Source organism: Papaver somniferum, unplaced genomic scaffold, assembly GCF_003573695.1.
Source record: "Papaver somniferum cultivar HN1 unplaced genomic scaffold, ASM357369v1 unplaced-scaffold_24, whole genome shotgun sequence".
NCBI lineage: Eukaryota > Viridiplantae > Streptophyta > Magnoliopsida > Ranunculales > Papaveraceae > Papaver > Papaver somniferum.
In genome coordinates, this window is record NW_020634374.1 from 6,314,185 (window position 1) to 6,332,716 (window position 18,532).

General features: G+C 37.5%; 1 protein-coding gene and 2 long non-coding RNA genes across 8 annotated transcripts; all 3 read left to right on the top strand.

Moving 5' to 3' along the window:
• Positions 1-6,471: 6,471 nt before the first annotated feature.
• LOC113341082 lies at positions 6,472-9,190 on the top strand. 3 transcript variants are annotated; one of them, XR_003355771.1, is made up of 5 exons: positions 6,472-6,760; positions 6,854-6,900; positions 7,150-7,320; positions 7,428-7,614; positions 7,716-9,190. It is a non-coding gene; the product is annotated as an uncharacterized LOC113341082 (long non-coding RNA). The 3 variants fall into 3 exon arrangements; XR_003355772.1 differs by having other exon boundaries at positions 7,428-7,519; XR_003355770.1 differs by lacking the exon at positions 7,428-7,614.
• A 713-nt stretch (positions 9,191-9,903) lies between these two features.
• On the top strand, positions 9,904-13,401 carry LOC113340907. 4 transcript variants are annotated; one of them, XM_026585961.1, is made up of 5 exons: positions 9,904-9,995; positions 10,414-10,479; positions 11,498-11,572; positions 12,305-12,350; positions 12,544-13,401. In XM_026585961.1, the coding sequence occupies exons 3-5, from the start codon at positions 11,560-11,562 to the stop codon at positions 13,067-13,069; spliced, it is 585 nt and encodes a 194-aa protein (XP_026441746.1). In that variant the 5' UTR covers positions 9,904-9,995; positions 10,414-10,479; positions 11,498-11,559; the 3' UTR covers positions 13,070-13,401. The 4 variants fall into 4 exon arrangements, with proteins under 4 accessions (XP_026441746.1, XP_026441743.1, XP_026441744.1 ...); XM_026585958.1 differs by lacking the exon at positions 11,498-11,572 and having other exon boundaries at positions 12,294-12,350; XM_026585959.1 differs by lacking the exon at positions 11,498-11,572.
• Positions 13,402-14,308: 907 nt separating this feature from the next.
• On the top strand, positions 14,309-15,330 carry LOC113341075. Its single transcript, XR_003355764.1, has 2 exons — positions 14,309-14,528; positions 14,779-15,330. It is a non-coding gene; the product is annotated as an uncharacterized LOC113341075 (long non-coding RNA).
• The last annotated feature ends 3,202 nt before the right edge of the window (positions 15,331-18,532 follow it).

Sequence of the window (18,532 nt, forward strand, 5' to 3'; positions counted from 1 at the left end):
GACAAGAAGCATGCGCTTGGATCAAAAAGATTTATTCATGCCGTTAAGTTAAAAAAAATGGTTATTGTTCTGTGTAGTCGACTGCTGGTTCCCTTGTATTTGCCAGTTTGTTGATCTAGATTTAAGTTATTGACCACTGGTTCCCTTGTATATGCCAGTTGTGTTGATATTAGTCAGACCGGTATCTCAGTCCATTAGGATAGGTTCATTCTGGCAGTGGCCTTCAGACAGATATGTGAAACATCGATCATTTGGTTAACATCAAAACCATCTACATTTTTCTATTTCCATCTCCTTTTTCTATCCATATGATTAGTTTGACTCCGAATATGATGTCCATAGTGCAACTATCTGGGTAGAGCTCTGTCACTTTATATGAATTTTAGTATGCTTGAGTGTAAACTCGTGTACAACAATTGGAATTTCGCATCAGGGTACTTCCTCCTATAGTCAATGATTGTATGCCAACCAAGGAGATTTTTTAGTGCCTTCCAAGGTTAGTTGTAGATAGCTAGGGTCTGGAGTAAAGATTTTTTGGGTACACCTCTGGTAAACCCTCCGGAGACAACACTCCGCCGCTAGGGCCACCTAGCGGTTTAACGGCCTGCTGCACGTGCTAAGTGTAGTCTTTTTATCTTTTCAAAAATAAATTTTGCTCGAGGACTAGCAAATAATAAGTTTGGGGGTATTTGATAGACACATTTTTGTGTTTAATTTGATCTCAATACTATATATTGTTGGCACTCGAGTTTGTACTAATTTTGGTGTTTTATGTGTTTGTAGGCACCTTTGGAAAATAAACATTTTTGGCGAAATCAGCTCGAAAAGCAGTGTTTTACACCCCGGAGAAAATTACGAAAGGCACCCCAGAAATGCACCGGAAACGTCCCAGAAATGTACCGGAGGATCCCAGAAAAATTACCATTTCCACCCCAAAATTACTATTTCCACCCAAATTACTATTCGCACCCCAGCACTCTGGATAAGGGGCACCTTCTTCAACAATTTGAATTTGTGTTTTGGCGGGAAATGAAGTTTTCAACTGACAGAATTGTGATCGTCAAAATGAATGGGTTAGAGTGCGATTCAATCGCTCAAACTTGGTAGGAAATTATGATTTAGCCTAAGGAAGATAGTTTGGGTGTCTAATTTGATCGGAATTGGCTGGAAATATCGATTTGATTCTCGAGCTCAAAACAGAGCTACACGGACTGAACACACCATGTACACGCTGTTGTGTGTGTTTTGGCTATGCATGGAAGTGATTAAGGGATGTTCGACGACTTACTAGGCGTGTGAGAGCTGAATTGGAGTGTGCAGAACCAATTCTAACGTGTGACAGAGTTAATTTTGGAAATTATCGTTATTATTGGAAGCGGAGATTAATCGGATTAAATGGAGAATATACGCAAGTAATGTTGGGATTTTTGGTCCTAAAACACTATAAATAGGCTCTTTGGGTCTATTAGAGAGGGTGTCGAGAGATTGGGGAAGCTTTGGAGGCTACAGAGTGAAGAAAAATCGAGTTGCAGAGCCACCATTTCTGCTGCTGCAACTCAAGAACACGAAGAACATTAGACAACCAGAGACAGAAGTTCATACTACAGTAACAACGACTGTCACTTGAGGGTCGTAGTATTCTGTATACTACAACACTTTTCATTTATCGTTCTTTGTAATGGTGTTTGCAACAATTATAAACGTTGCAAACACCCGATTTTCATTATTATCTCCATTTCATCATTTGTACACCTCTTTTGAGCAATGAAAAATTCCTTTGAGCGTGTTTCCAATATGCGGAGTTAGAACCCATCACTGGGACGACGGAGGAGGCCGAGCTTCATACATGGGTAATTTTGTTAATTCTTTTTAAGACTTTTGCATTAGAAATTAATTGAAATATGATTTAATTAAATTGGTTGTTATTTGATTAGATGGGTCATGCTTAGCTTAGGTGATTTGATGTTCCGTGCTTAAAATTTACAATCAATGTTTTGAGAATCTACTTTGGCAAAATAAGAGTCCATATAATTTATGTTTTGAGCGATTATTGTTGAGAATAAATCATTGAGCCCTATGTTATGAAAATTGGCCGAATCATTAGTCCCAGTACCTCTCTACCAATTTGTTAATATTTTTGTATATATATTTTTATTAAATCTAAAAATTCCATTTCCTTCACAAGTCTGAAACGAATCCTATTTACTACAACCCCATAAAATCAGCATTAATCAATAATAGATCCTGAAACATTACAGACGGAGTTTCCAAAAGATGGGTCAATTGATTCTTCCAGCTTGATTGGGTTCTCTTCTTTACTGAAACCATCAAGATTGATATATGTATTGCTACAATTATCAAAATCAAGGTTCTCACATAGATGACCGACACTTGATTTCCTATTTTCATCAGAATCATAGATTTCAGACATCTCATCAAGTGTTACAGCAAGACCTTTGTTCCCAGTGTATTTTCTACGATTTGGGAACTCGTTTGCAAAATTACCAAAACCTTTACATTTAGAGCACTGTGGCATATCCTCGTCATCAGCCTCGTCAGCATCCATATTTTTACGAGGAATGCGATTGTGAGGTTTATCTGACGACTTAGGTTTGTCTCTTGAAAATCGTTTACTTCTCTTCAATAGAAGGTCCCTAAACTGTCTTGTGATCAAGGAGACTGATTTGTCAAGATATTCATCCGAAAAATCACCCTCAGACTGATCATCCTCAGAGACATAAACACTTTTACTCTTATCAAGTAATTTAGTGTTCTTATATGCTTTGAAAGCAACATCCTTTCCGACTTTGGTTGTATGCTCATGATCAAATATCTTTATCTTTCCAACCAATGTATTTCTGGAAAGATTATCAAGGTTATTTCCCTCAATGATGGCATGCTTCTTAGACTCGTATCTAGATGGCAGCGATCTGAGAATTTTCATCACAATGTCCTTTTCAGGAATAGTCTTACCCAATGCAAAAGATGCATTAACAATTTCAGACATTCTATGATTAAAATCATCAAATGTATCTTCATCTGCCATACGAAGGTTCTCCCAATCAGAATTAAGGTTTTGAAGCCTAGCTTCCTTTTCACTGGAGTTACCTTCAAATACGGTTTCTAAGATATCCAAAGCATCTTTAGACCTAGTGCAATTCGACACATGGTGCTGAAGATTTGGGGTAATGGCATTTATGATGGCATTCAAACCGTCGGAATTTTTCTTTGCAGCAAGTATCTCGGCAGGACTATATTCACCAATATTATTTGGAACGTTTACATCTCCAACTGCCACAACGGGAGCATCATAGCCATTAACAACATATACCCATGATTGAAAATCATGTGCTTGAAGAAAAGCTCGCATAGCAATTTTCCACCATAAGTAATTAGAGCCATCGAAGGCTGGTAGTACGTTAATAGAGATAGCACCTCTGTCCATAGAGTCAGATCGCTACAAACACAGACTTGTAAGGTCTTAAACGTGTTTGCCTGCTCTGATACCAATTGAAAAAGGGAAGGTCTAACAACACCTCCCAATACTTCTTAGCAATATGTATGGACTAACTCCGAAACACTTTCTAGACAATTAACTAGACAGTCAGACAATCTAGGTAAAAGTATCTTAAGGAGTTAATATCTCTTTCTTGTTTTGATTTACTCAAGTTAATATAAATCAGTGAGTCTATTAATCAAACACAAGGAATAACTTTGATGGTACCGAAGACCAATATCCAAGGATCAATCAATATCAATCAACAACCAAAGGTCGGATTTCCAATTGATTGATTCGAACGCACAACCTGTATTATTTCAATTATATAAACAATATAATGCAGAAACAGAAATAACACAGACACCAGAAATTTTGTTAACGAGGAAACCGCAAATGCATAAAAACCCCGGGACCTAGTCCAGATTGAATACACACTATATTAAGCCGCTACAGACACTAGCCTACTCCAAGCTAACTTCATACTGGACTGTAGTTGAACCCCAATCAGTCTCCCACTGATCCAAGGTACAGTTGTACTCCCTACGCCTCTGATCCCAACAGGATACCGCGCACTTGATTCCCTTAGTTGATCTCACCCACAACTAAGAGTTGCTACGATCCAAAATCGCAGGCTTTGACAATAAAAAAATCTGTCTCACACAGACAAGTCTATCAAAAGATCAATCTGTATCCCACAGAAAAACCTTAAAGTTTTTGTTCCGTCTTTTGGTATATAATCAAGGCGAACAGGAACCAATTGATAATCCGGTCTTATATTCTCGAAGAACGGCCTAGATTAATCAATCGTCTCACAAAAATCTTAATCGTATGGTAGCGAAACAAGATGTTGCGGAATCACAAACAATGAGACAAAGATGTTTGTGATTAATTTTTATATCTTGCCTATCGGAGATATCAATCTCAAGCCAATCAATATCCACTGTTAGATGAAAACCTGATTTAGATTCAAGCTCATATTTCTCAACCGTTAGATCAAAAACTTAGCTTATTATACACAAATGTAATGCACGCTTCTAGGTTTGTTAACTGTACCCAAACGTGTACATTGTTGGTTCAACAATGGTTTGCCAAATGGTTAGCCATATGAGTATTTCATATCAACCATGTTCTTCTTCACCATAAATAGTTCAAATGACTCAAATGAACTAGTTAGAGAGTTGTTCAATTGCAAGGAAATCTTATGTAATACACAAGACACAATTGAAGCAAAGATAATTTGATTCACATGAATCGGTTCATGAACTTTTATAGCCACGTTTTGCAAATTGCATTCCTTAGTCTTTTTAAGTTTAAATTCAGAAATCACCTTTAGATATATAACCTTCTTAAGTTTGCAGACTAGGTTCGCGGACTTAACCAACCAGACAGTGTTTACAAACTCCAGCAGAAAATCTCGGCAAAGACTTTCCGCTGGTTCGCGAACTGGTACTCACGCAACTAGTTTGTCAACTCTAGCAGAATTTCTCGGGATGAGAAGTTCGTCAATTCGCGGACTGAGTTCGTGGACTTGGAAACAAGTCGTTCTTCCGGTTTCTCTTGATCAACAAAGTTCGAAAACTTTGGTTCAAGGGATAGGACTTATGCACAATTGTGTTTCCACAATAATACTTATGTCCGTCATTGGTGATGTAATCTAAACTCTCATTCCAATCATTGAAACATTCTTAGAGGACGTTATACAGTTGTTACACCATTTGTCGTCAAAGCAATTTTCAAAGTGATTGAAACATATCACGACTTTCGTCACTAGGTAAAGATAAACTTGGTTAAAGCGAAACACTTACCAATATATATTTCGAGATATAGATAGGCGAGGTATACTCGGCTCGAAATACCAAATGTGTATAATCATAGTCCATATATATAGCATACGACTTTTGTCTCAAGAAGTAGGAGATAGAATAGATAGACTTTTGAGTGATAGATAAGTTCAAGTCTCCACATACCTTTTTGTCAAGAAGTTCCACCGGTTCCTTGAGTAGTTCTTCTACTTGTATGATGAATCGCCATGAAGTCCTTGAGCTCAACTACACTTACTATCCCATTCCGAGACTTAGCTATAATAGACTAGAAATCAAGACTTATACTTTTATCACTAACATTGACAAACATGCTTGAGATAACAACACATGCGAGTTCGACCGAGCAATGCTCTAACAAATTCGTATTTATTATGTTAAGATTCTTTTTTTTTTTAAGGAACAAGATTACTTCTTGATTTCATTAAAATAGTAAGAATTCATACATCATCTTCAAATAAATCAACCATGAAAAACATGGAAAAATAAAATAATAAAATATCAAATACATGGGTTTCAAAGATAAATCCGATAATGCCGGAGGAATGGCTTGTGATTTAGTAATCTGCCATTTTGAATTGTCTTTTTCTTCAATAAGATTTAAGTGTCCCAATCGGGAGTAATTTGCGCAAAATATTGTTTCCACAATCAATTTCGATAGCCCTTGTTCTTCACATAGATGTAGAAACATGTCATGCCGAAGTAGATTGCCTAGATGAAATATCTGAAACGATTGATGCAATCGAATGAATCGCCACGAAGGCTATGGAATCTCCACTCCTTTAAAATGCTAAGTCATATGAGCTCCCACGTCGCACGGTGAGTGTGACACCTCCCTTAAATTAAATTAGATAAAAGCTTTGGGCATTAGTAAATCTGGAGAGGACACTTGGTGAAACTCTATTGGTTATGACATTAAATCTTGGATTACACTTCCTTTACACCCGATATTTAACTGGCCGTTTGTAACACCGTCAAAGAAAAGATGGGTACACAATACTTCTGTTGGAAGTCTAAAGCTTATTAATTTGTTACATTTGGTTTACACCAATTACTTAACTGGACGTCACTAACACCGTTAGTAGGCAGAGAATACCTCTGTCAAAATCTAAACCTAACTAAGATAGCATTATATCGTCCCAGAAAAAAAAATCTCTTTCTCTTCGTCCCAAAACTTCTTCTTCTCTTTTCATTGCAAACTCAAATAAACCCTAAACCTAAAACCATTGATATTTGCTGCAAACTAAACCTAAAATCAAATCAGTTACCCTAAACCTTAAATCAAATTCATTCCTTTTGAACGAAATCTAGGGTTTAGTCTTTTCGAACACAAAAAATTTGTGCTGCTGAAATACAGAGCAGAAAAGAAATTCTGAAGATGTCGAAGAAGAACAATTAAATTTATCACGAAGGACAAACCAATACGAATTCGATCTCAGAAGTAAGAAAACCCCCGTTGATTATTAATGTTTCCTCTCTGTTTCTAATAAGTTTATTTAAAATTTCAGAATTTTGATTTGTTTTCTGTAAATAGGAGAAAAGAAGGCAAAGAAATTACAAGCTAAGAAAGGAAAGATGAAGGTAAGTTTCCTCCTTTTATCCAATTTCTGATAGTATTTATCTATTACTTTCATAATTCTGGATTTTTCATTAAGGGATTTAGGGTTTTTCTCAATCTATGGCATTGAACAATCTATCAGACAAAAATTACTCATCTTATTTGATGTTTCTACCCAGCATATTTTTGTGTTTACATTCTTTTTACTTTTAAGGTTTGTAAAATTTAGTTGTGTACCAAATTCACCAGTATAATGTTTTACCACTTAACAGATGGGAGAATGGATTTCGATGTGATGCGTTGCTCCACAAAACCAATGAATTAGTTGCGAAAGCCTTCTCTAAATAATCTTGCAGTTGCAAATAACTTCCCTGCAGTTGATAAGCTTCATGCAGTAATCAGCATTGGATTTCGACAAGTACAAAAATATCTGCAGAAATTGAGTAAGTAAAAAGAATAAACTGGATCTCCTAAATACTTCGTCTAATTTAAGTATTCAACGTACGTCTGAAAATTCATGATATTTATTAATACCATCTGTCTGATTTAGAGACACCATGGAAGATGTTGAATACAAATAAACTCTCCATGTGGTGTTACTTCTGTTCAAGGGTCTAGGATGCTGCCAAAGTTGAACCTGTGGTAAACTCTCCATTTAACAGTACCCTGTAAGCTTTCGTAGCGTAGTGATGTAACATGTCTTGGTCATTACATATTGAGTAATTTTCTAATTTAAGGTGAGGGATAGTATGCGGATTATCGAAGTAGTTTTGTTACATACTAAGTAATTTCCATTTTTGGTTTCAGTAACTGATTTTGGTGAATGAATGAAAAACAGGTAGAAACGCTGAAGTTGTTGAAGGGTTTGTGTTGGTAGTACCATCTTGAACCATAACCATTTAACAGAATGAACCTAGATGTATGTTTAGGACATGATTTGAGAAGCAGGTTGTGGGACTGGAGTTCGGTATGTTTATGGTGCAGTTTAGTTGTTGCAGGTGATGCTTTTGGTGTTGTGTTGGTGTTGTAGCTGTAGCATTTGTGGTGAACAGGGAAGAATTGAAGATTCAGGTCTGGTGTTGATCAGTGGAGTTAAATCTCAGCTGGCATTTGCTGGGGTGATGAATTAGCAGATGATGTTGCTTCTGGTGCCAAGAATTAAAAAATGGTGTTGAATGTAAACACCAAATTGTTATTGCAGGTGGTATGTGTTGTTGCAGTAACTGGAGTTGATGTTGCTTGAGTTAAGAAGCTGAAAATGGCTAGGTAGTTTTGGTGGGGGTTGTGATTGAGTTTAAATGGCAGGCAGAGAATATGAGCTATTGAACTGGTGATGGCGGGTAAGAAGAAGTACTTACTACTATGGTGAAGGTTACAGAGACTAGATGAATGAACCTCACTGCTATGGCTAGGCAGAGACTGGATGCTCATTGATGGTTATGGTTCAAGATGGTACTGAGATGAAGATGATGTTGCTAAAAGAAGTATGAGTTGCAGCTGGAAGTGGTGTTGGTGATGTGTGCAAGTGAGGTTGGTTTAAGGTTGTTGGCTGGGGAATTGCAGAATGGATGAGCTGAGAATTTGAGCTGAAAATGCAGGTTGAATTGATTTTCATGTTCAAGAAGTTACAGACAGTGGGTGTGAATGAAGAATATTATGCTGGTGGATGGTTGCAGGTGGAATAAGAAATGGAAGTTGCAATGGTTGAGGGACTGGTTGAATGGAGACAGAAACTGAGACTAGATTGAGAAGATTCAGGTTGGGTGGAATTCAGATTGCAGCTGGGAGGTTGTGTTGCACTTGAACATCAGTTGTGTATGGAGCTAAAGATTGCAGAAGCTAAGTTATGAGATGTAGTAGGTGGAAGTGACGTCGAGCCATAATGGCTGGAGCTGAAGTTGTGATGCGCAAACATGGCTCAACACATTGGTTAGGCCGTGCAATGGCCTTGGCCAACATCAACTCAGCCCATTCAGTTAAGTCAGTTAGCTGACTTTGGCACTAACTCGAATCTGATGAACTCAGCTGATACTGAGTTGAGTATCTGACTCGGTATGCTTGACCGAGTGGACTCACGGAACCAACAGATACTTTGGGAAATGGTGCCTAATTTGAAGTTTTGATTCTTTACTTTCAAAGTTACCAAGTAGCATTAGGTACTTTCATATTACAAAGTAGAAGTAACATAAAAGGATTTGTCTAGATACATCTCAATTGCTTAGTTAATTCTATTCATTTGTCTGGATCGTCCCTTATAATTGTCATTGGTGCTTACATGGACCTATCAATATATGGAATGATTTATTGGTTGTACAATATAATGAAGATGGTCACTCCTTGAGTTAAGTAAATAATATAGAGTTTCATCTATGGTTTCGTATCGAGTTAAGTAAATAATATAGAGTTTCATCTATGGTTTCGTATCGGGACAGTGCGAAGGGAAGCTGAACCATATGAAATGAAAAATCGTAAGCGACTCGGCGAGGCGAAGCCGAGCCACACCAAATAAAAAAAATTTAAACATATATCGGGACAAGGAGAGGCAAAGCCGAGCAACGTCAAATAAAAAATCCTAAACATGTATCGGGACGGGGCGAGACGAAGTCGAACTACACCAAATCAAAAATCCATTGGGACGGGGTGAGGCAAAGCCGAGCCACACCAGATCAAAAATCTTTAGCAACGGGGCGAGGCGAAGCTGAGCCATCCCAATGAAAAAATCCTAAACATGTATCGGCATGGAGCGAGGCGAAGCCGAGCTACACCAAATAAAAAACATGCATCGAGACGGGGTGAGACAAACCTGTTTTCGATCCTCCCGATGCGTAGCACGAGCATAAAATCTAGTTCTTCTTAGAAAGTATACCAGAAGTAATCTAAATGGCATATAAAAACCATCGGAGGATAAAAGAAAATGAGTAAAAATGCACGGCACGGATATTAGACCCGCTAGCGGTAGGGCCTGTTAGGCCCGGACTGTTTCCAGCTATATAATCCTATGGCTTGATTCTGACGCTGAAAATCGTCGTACCTATAAAATTCATTCACATTCACCTCTGATAGAAACTTAAGTTTGGAAGAAAAGAATGGGGCGGACATCAAGCAAAAGGCGAGCTAGGTATTACAAAAATTCCATGTTTTTTCAATTTCCGAATTGGGTTTTTTCCGTTGCTATCAGTTTTAGGATTAATCGAGTCATTCGCTTATCAAGATATTCATTCATCTTGAAGAACATGATTAAACCCTAATGGTCTAAAACCCCAATTCGAAAGAAATCTGTGTATGTTTCTATAATCATGATCGTGATCACAATATGTATTGAGCAAATATAGAAGTTCTTTTTTTTTCCTGTAAAAATCTAAAAAAATTAAGCTTTGGGGTAATCGGGGCATTTGCCCCAACCTGCGCATACCTAGATGACTGGATTTACCCCATTGGGTTGCCGTTAACATGAGTTGTTTATGTCTCTTGTTATGTAATTCTGTGTATTGTTTGAAATGTGAAGTTGATTGAACTCTGTTTCTCTGTTTTTGTAGGGACATTGATGATGTTGAAAATCTTAACAAGGCTTTCGAGCAAGTATTTACTCTCGATGATAAAGGGTATGCCTTATTTTCTTTCAATTGAATTTTTTGATTGTCATCGGGTTCTTTATTCACGCTTCAATAGCAATCGATTTTGTTTGGATCAACATTATGTTTCTAGTTGCATTTGTTTTAGCTTCTTGTTTGGCTTTTTGCTCTGACATTGAGAACTCAATCCGTAAACTACGTTTCTAGTACAGCTCAATTTAAGTTACATACTATGTTTCCTAGTTAGCTGACCGGAAATATTTCCTCACTTGGCGAATCTTGGTTGCAAGTTTCAGCAACAGTATGAATGATACGGAAAAGGTCCGTTTTGCGTACCTTCACCAGCAGCAAAAACCTACATCCAGCCTAAAGCAACTCATAAATACAAAACCTTACATTAACTAGCTTCTCAAGCACAAAAGCAACCTATTCAAAGGTGCACTCACTAGACAACCATGAGCCAGCTCACAAGACAACCATCAGTTGCACTACTGCAACCACATCCACATTAGTACATCATCATGTATGAAAACTAGGAGAAATCTAGTTTGAAAAAACTTTTATTAGCTTTTCTTACTATGGTACTACTCATAAGTTTAAAGGAGGTGCTCGTCTCTATCCGTTGGACCCGAAAGATCTCACCCCCGCATTGCTCCCCAATTAAGTTTGGAGTTACCATTCCAAAATCAGCACATAACATTTCCATTCAAAGGGATTATACATCACCTCAGTACTTAACATTTTTATTCACCAGCAATGATATGTTGACCGGGAGAAATCCCGTGGATTCTCCCGGGGCTCTAATAGGAGCGGGGCCCTGCAAATTTCAGTGGTGTGGTGGAGCCCACCTTCTATAGAGCCCCGGGAGAATCCACGGGATTTCTCCCGGTCATCCTAGCACTACTGTTTATTCACAGAGCTGTGTTCATGCATTTAATAGTACGTGCAGTAATACCCATATACAGATGCATCATGCGTGCTTAAATGAAAGTTAAATGCTCAGCATACAAGTTCCAGATTCTCAGAGAAATTAGTCATAAATGTGCAGAGAGGAGTATATGTTCTAATTCAATATAAGAGCTAATTGAACGTACAGCCACAAGTTATTTCATGGTACAAGCTGGTAAGGTTCTAACCCTGCTGCTTGTGAATGAATAGGCATTGAAAATAATCCCTCTTTCTGAACTGATTAAATGCGACAATGTTTAAGGTGGCTGACAAAAGGAAAGACATGAGAAGTTAAAATGGAGAAGATTTTGGAGACTAAAAAACTGCCAAACAAATGAAAGTGAGAAGTAAAGTGACCCTGAGAAGGGTGATGGATTGGGATTTATACTGACAAAATTTATTTTGAGTTTTAATCTGAGAAAAAGCTAGAAGCCTAGAACCTAAATTCTATATGCATGCAAAGGCAATCAAAGGCTTGGAAGACATCCTTTGTACTAGGAATCGACCGAGATATTCAAGTCACTAGATTTAAATGCTTATGAGTATAATCTGCAGGACCTAGAGGCTCAGATACGAAGCGTTTGATCGGATCGAACTAGTCACAAAGTTTTTTTTGGTTTTCCCCTTGTTTGGCTCTTTGCTCTGACATTGAGGACTGGCTATAAAAAATTGTTGCAAAATTTAGATATTGGCTGTAATCTTTTATTGTTTCTGTTAATGCAATTTTCGGTATTCATATTTCATATGCTAAGCTGCCACTTGCCAACACCAAGTGTCTCTATGTAATCCCTTAGTATATCTCCAGTTAGGTTGTCACCTCACTGAACACATAATTGATCTGCATTTACTTTTATTTTTTCGCTTTCTAATTTTCCTTCATATTTATGGGTCTGAAGGACAAATTCAGGCAGAAACAATGGGGTTGAGATAATTTGCAAGGAACAAACGTCTAGGTAAATTCTCGAGTGCTTAGTTTGATGAGCTGTCCCTGTCAACAGTTATTTACAGTTGAAATCTGTCTAAATTCGTATATTTGATTACTGGTTTAGTTTACGTTGCTTGACCTCTGTAGGACTTAGTCTCTTCTGTATTTTGGGCTCTGTCAGTGATTGATTATTTTCCTGCATTTTGTCTGGTGTTTCACAGTGTGCAAATCGATGTATCAAGCAGGAGTGAAAGGACTTCATCTACTACTAAGAAAAGGCGAAATAGAAGAAGAAAAAAATTAAGAGAGAGAATCATGGAGCAACATGTTCCATCCAAGAACCAACAACTAACAGCACATTTAATCTTCTTAAGAAGAAAACTGGGATTAGCATCCATAGCCCCACCTTCAAGTAAAAAACTAGACATCAATAAACAAGTATCATTTGTGAAGATGTTCCATAAAAAATTAGAATCAATCGACTCTAGTTCTACAGGGGCCGACGTTATGAGGAGATTAGGTCTTCCACTGCCAGTTGCAAAGCAAGACTCAAAAATGTCAGTGAGCTGCCAAGGAGAAGCAGAGAAGTATAAAGAGATTCTTGCAATTGAAGCTTTAAACTGGTTAGCAGCTCAGCCTCTTCAGAAGAAGCAAAGATCATTGTTAATACCCGACAGTGAACAAACGACAGCGAAACTGACTTCTACTTTGGACACAGAGTTCAGCAGATTACGTCTGAAGATATGACGGTGTGCGTTTGTATCTACAGTATTTTGATTGTTATTAGTACTGATAGGTTTTGATCTGTACTTCAGTGTAATGGCGCAATAGTTAGTTTGTCAGAAGTAGAAGCTGACATCTAAGATCTCAAAATGAGTTTTGACATTTGAAAAACAAAAGTTCAATCTTTAAGGCCTATTCCTATGGGTATGGCAAAAAAATGTTGTTTGGCATGCCATGTGGCATGGCAAATGAGTTTCCCCACTATGATAGACATGCCAAACTTGATTAAAAACGTATATTTAATTGTGTTGGGTGGCAGTGGTGGGACCCTAATGAATAAAAAATATGTTTGTATTTGTGTGGTGGGGTATTTATAAAAGTTTTAGTGATATAATATATTTAGTGGGACCCTTTGAATATAAAAGTGTATTAGAATAATGAAAAAGTAGGAGATAATGAGAATTTTTATATATATAAAATTACTCAGAGATAAAGAGAATGTCGCCGGCGATAGAGTCTCTGTCGCTCAGCAAAGCGACAAAATCTCTATCGCTCGATGGAAACTCTGTCTCGTATGCCTATATGCCAGTCCTGCCATATAGGCATACGAGTTTGGCAGTTTGGCATACCTATAGTGGGTGCATATATGCCAAATATCATGTTTTGGCATGTGCATAGGAAGAGGCCTAACATAGCTTGTTGTTTACAGACTATGTAATGAATTGATGATTGAGCTACTGAACCTGTGAACCTAATGAGGATGAAGCAAGGTGGTGCTTTATTGAAAAATTATGTGCATCAAGTTCATTTGAAGGTTGAAATAAGTTGTGAATCTTGGTATGCTCTTACTTGCTTATGCTCATAAATGTGCATTTCAGAATTTAGAATGAGTTTAATTTGAAAAATAAAATTCAATCTTTAATCTTTGACAGAGCTAGTTATTCACAGATTATGTTCATCAACTACTTGCTAGATTAAGCTGCAGGTTCAGTCTTTCTGGTCGCTAGAGATTGACAGGGATAGTCACAGATATTTTTAAGAACATAAGAATGTCATGCATTCTCATTTGTCAGTGGCAAACTTCACAACAATTTCTTATTGTTACGCAGACAGACATTTATACTGGCCGGGTTCTAAAGGTATTTTGATGCCAATCGAGGCATAAATTGGTTATATATGGACTAGAAGAGAAAAAAAGCAAAGAATACAAGTGGATGATATTCTTTCCGTCGAAAAGATAAAAACAGATCTCCAAGAATATAATTAGATAAATATTTATACTTATCTAAAAAGGAACAAAAAAATTACGTTTTATCTTACAGATGAAGCCTATATAAACATTTTGCAGTGTTTTTAGTTTTGTGTATGATGGTGGTTTTTCTTCACCTCCTTATCATCTTCCCATCCAACATTTTTTCTTTCACTGGGGAGATTCTACAAGATGACTATCATCGGCTTCTAGAATCCCCACAGAGATTTAAGGGTATTTTTAAAAAAATAAATCCAAATGCAGGTTAATCAACAGATGTGTGTTTCTGTTTCATGGAGATTCTTGTGCATTTGATGATGTAATTTTTCCTCTCCACGGAAGGATTATTATCGAACACAAGGGCGTCTCCATGAAACACACGTGCATCTCTACAGCTCAATCAATTTGGATTTGCCATGCACTTTTCCGCTTAGAAAATCTCAATTATTTTGTCACATAATAAATATCTTATTTTATTACGCAGAGGTTATCATTCGAGGTGAAGATCAGGGAGCCAAATAGCATTTCCGTTATCATTACTCCAAAATGCATTTGTGTTTTAGGGAGATACCCGATAATCTGATTTTCCTCTCAACACAGAAGACACATGTGTCTCCATCAAACATACGTGCAAAGGATGGAGAATCAAGAAAGAAGAATAAAGAGAGTGAAAAAGAGAAGGAAAGCAGGATGTGAAATCTGCTGAATAGATCTATGTACAATACTGCTGTATCCTTAGCAATAGTTTTTACTTGGTTTGTCTAAAAACAGGTTAATCAGGAATATCACTACTCCAAAATGTATTTGTGTTCTATGGAGATTCTCTTGTTTCCGATAATCTGATTTTCCTCTACTTTGAAATCGGTGAAAAGGGATGGAGAATCAAGAAAGCAGAATATCAAATCTGCTGGATAAATCTATGTATAATACTCCTACATCCTTATGTTTGTAAGGAAATGAAGCTGGTAAAAATAACTATAAACATATCCTGTATCAATCAATATAAAAATTCCAATAAAATCCCTTGTATTGATCATTTCATCCGTACCAACAGGTTCTATCGGAAAGACCAATAAAAGTTATAAAATCTTGTAGCATCATCGATTCTTTATCTTAAGATGTATTGGTGACGAAACGGAGTTGTCTTACCATGCTGCCGCAGAAGAAGATATAAAATCCTCTTTCTCTTCAATATAGCTTCTCTTCATACTTTGGCAAAACAGTCTTGGCTGGTTATGTGGATTCGCTTTTGTCACTGCTGCAGGGGCAGTTTTGTCCCACTAGAGGTGACACAAACGTCCCACCGCGGTGACACGCGCAAAACCACATAAACCACATAATCAGCCAGATCTGGATAAGTGCTTTCTATGTGGGGGTGAACAGAGAAAAAAGATTATGCTCGTTATGTGGGAGTATAATAAATATGATGGAGCCGTGGAAGATATGAAGTCCAACTTTCATCTTCTTTGATACGGCTTCTCTCTTTAAACGTCGGCAAAACAGTTTTATCTGGTTGTCAGGATCTGCCATTGTCGATGTCGCAGTGACAAGGTCGGAGCCTCACAACCAGCCAATACCGCTCTTCCAAATAGGTTTCTTTCAATCTGAGGAAATGCTAAATATTAAGTCTCTATTTATACAGGCCAAGGAAAACTTCAATGCTGATGTATAAGGAAAACCTAAATCTTTTGCCTCCTCAGAATATTTTAGTTAAGACCCTCAATGTCGATATAGTGCTTTTCATATACAAACTCTGCATGTACTCGATCTCTGCCAGTTTCTTTGGTCCTCTTGAGCAATGACCCATCTTTCTATTGTGGGTGGGGGTGGTGGGGGTGGTGGGGGTGAACAAAATTTTGTGGCAGAGATTCAAGACTCGTGTAGTTGGCATCCACACTCAGACTCACTCCAGGTTAGATCATTTAAAAAGAAATCCAATGAAACATGGGGCAACCCAAATCACATCAAATTCGTCCACCCAGGAAGGCTGGCCTCCAAATCACCAACTCCTTTTTGATGAAGAAATTATATGGTTCATTTTATGCAACATTCCCGATGAATGTACAAAATTTGAAGATCTTCAGCTCCTCACTTTCAGTATGGGGGAATTTATTGAAGCTCAGAATCCATTTGGCAAGCATCCTCTTAGGAAAAATATCAAAGTCTGTATTAGAATTCCAGTACAAAAAGCTCTACCAACATGCATCCCTCTCTTCACAAGTGGTAGAAGTGAACCTTTCTTAATTAAATGTAGACACATCATAGTTCCAAGATATTTTTGTACCTCTTGTGGCATCCTTGATCATAAAGATCAAAACTGCCCTGCATGGAAGCTTAAGCAGAAAAAGATCAAAGAAATTGATACTCGTTGCAATAGCTATCAACTTCCAGCCGTTTCAAAATTAATGATGCCCTCTGAAATCAAGCAAGTGAACCCCTCATCTGCTACCAATATTGATTCAAACATACTACAGTCTGAGATCATACCAGAAACACAAATTGAAACAACTACAATTGAAGTGTGTAATAAAGGCAAAGCGGCAGCATTCGATCAAAGAATGGAGACTACTACTCAAAAGAGCTTATCAAATGTTTTTCAAATGAGCCCATTTATCAACAGATCCACTACTCTGAAAATCTTTGATGTTGGTCATGTTCCGAAACATGCAACCCCGTTGGAGAATGGTCTACCAATTGTTCTAAAGCAAGTTACAACTCAAAATGTTACTGTTGCTTCCTCTATTTCTGGTTCTGAGTCGACTCCTAGTGGACTGATTCGTACTACAAACTTTACAAGGAGATTCAAAACTGCTTCTACCCCAAATACTAGCTCTATCATCACTACAGGTACTGTCACTTCTGCTAAACAAGATGCTATAGAAAATATCAAAAGAAAGATTAATCCTAGAGCTGATCTACGGAAACATACTAGAGCTAACTCAAGCTTGGCCAATCTAATGGTTATCCCAAAAGAACAGAACTCTACTGAGACCGACTATGCTCAATTGTGTACCCCAATCATAAATTTGGGAGAATTACCAGCAATTGACCTTTCCACATGCTCTCTCAATACCCAACCAATCTTCAACTCCTTTGGAAGTTACAATGTACCTGTTGACAATTCCCCAGGCAACAATGATGTCCGCAACAATTCCCCTCTCAATGCTGCCAGTTCTAGTCTCAATTCCTCCCAAAGTGATTTTCAAAGTGGTGATAATACCAGTGCGTCTCTTGGTGGTGGATCTAACTCTACCACTCAGGTAAATCAACACCTTTCCTCTCCTTTAATTGATACTGCTCATAATACCATAAATCACTTTCATGTCAATAATATCAACATGATTGCTTAGAACCTTAGGGGCTTTGGTAAAAAATCTGCTAATAAGGAACTTAGTCTTCTATGTAAGAATGTCAACCCATATATTATCTTTCTCTCTGAAACCAAAATGAACAAAGACATGGAAGCTAGGAAACTAAGAAATATGGGTTTCCCTTGTACCTTTAATGTCCCAAGTATTGGGAAAGTGGTAGTCTTTCTCTTGCTTGGAAAAAGGAAGTTCACCTCAACGTTATTTCTTCCACTCTGAGGGGCATCTATGTTACTACTACTGATATAATCCATTCTAAGACCTGTCATATCCAGTTTGTGTATGGTGAACCTAACAGTAGTCTAAGACAATCATTTTGGGAACAACAATGTCAACATATACATGTCCCTTTAGATGAACATGTTTTCTTCATAGGAGACTTTAATGCTATCTTAGGAACTGAAGACAAAAGTGGTGGCCTAGAAGTAGATGACCCTGATTTTGAAAATCTGAGAAATTTTTGTTCTGTCTTTAATCTCCATGATCTTGGTTTTTCTGGACCAAGATTTACTTGGTCTAATATGCAACAAGGTACTGACCCGATTCTTGAAAGATTAGATAGATGTCTTATTAATCAAACTGCTGAAGATCTTTTTCCTAAACTTTGTGTCAATAACCTTCCTAGGGATTCTTCTGACCATTGTCCCATGCATATAGGATTTAACTATGAGGATATTAGTATGCCTATACCTTTTTATTTTATGGCCATGCGGATAGAGGTTCCTACTTGTAGGGATATTATAGCTAATGCTCGGTCTGTTATTGTGGTCGGTTCTCCTGCCTAAAAACTTAAAGCTAAGCTCTTAAGCACCAAGAAAGGTCTAAGAGAGTGGAATATGTCTTCTTTTGGTAATATACAGACTAATATAT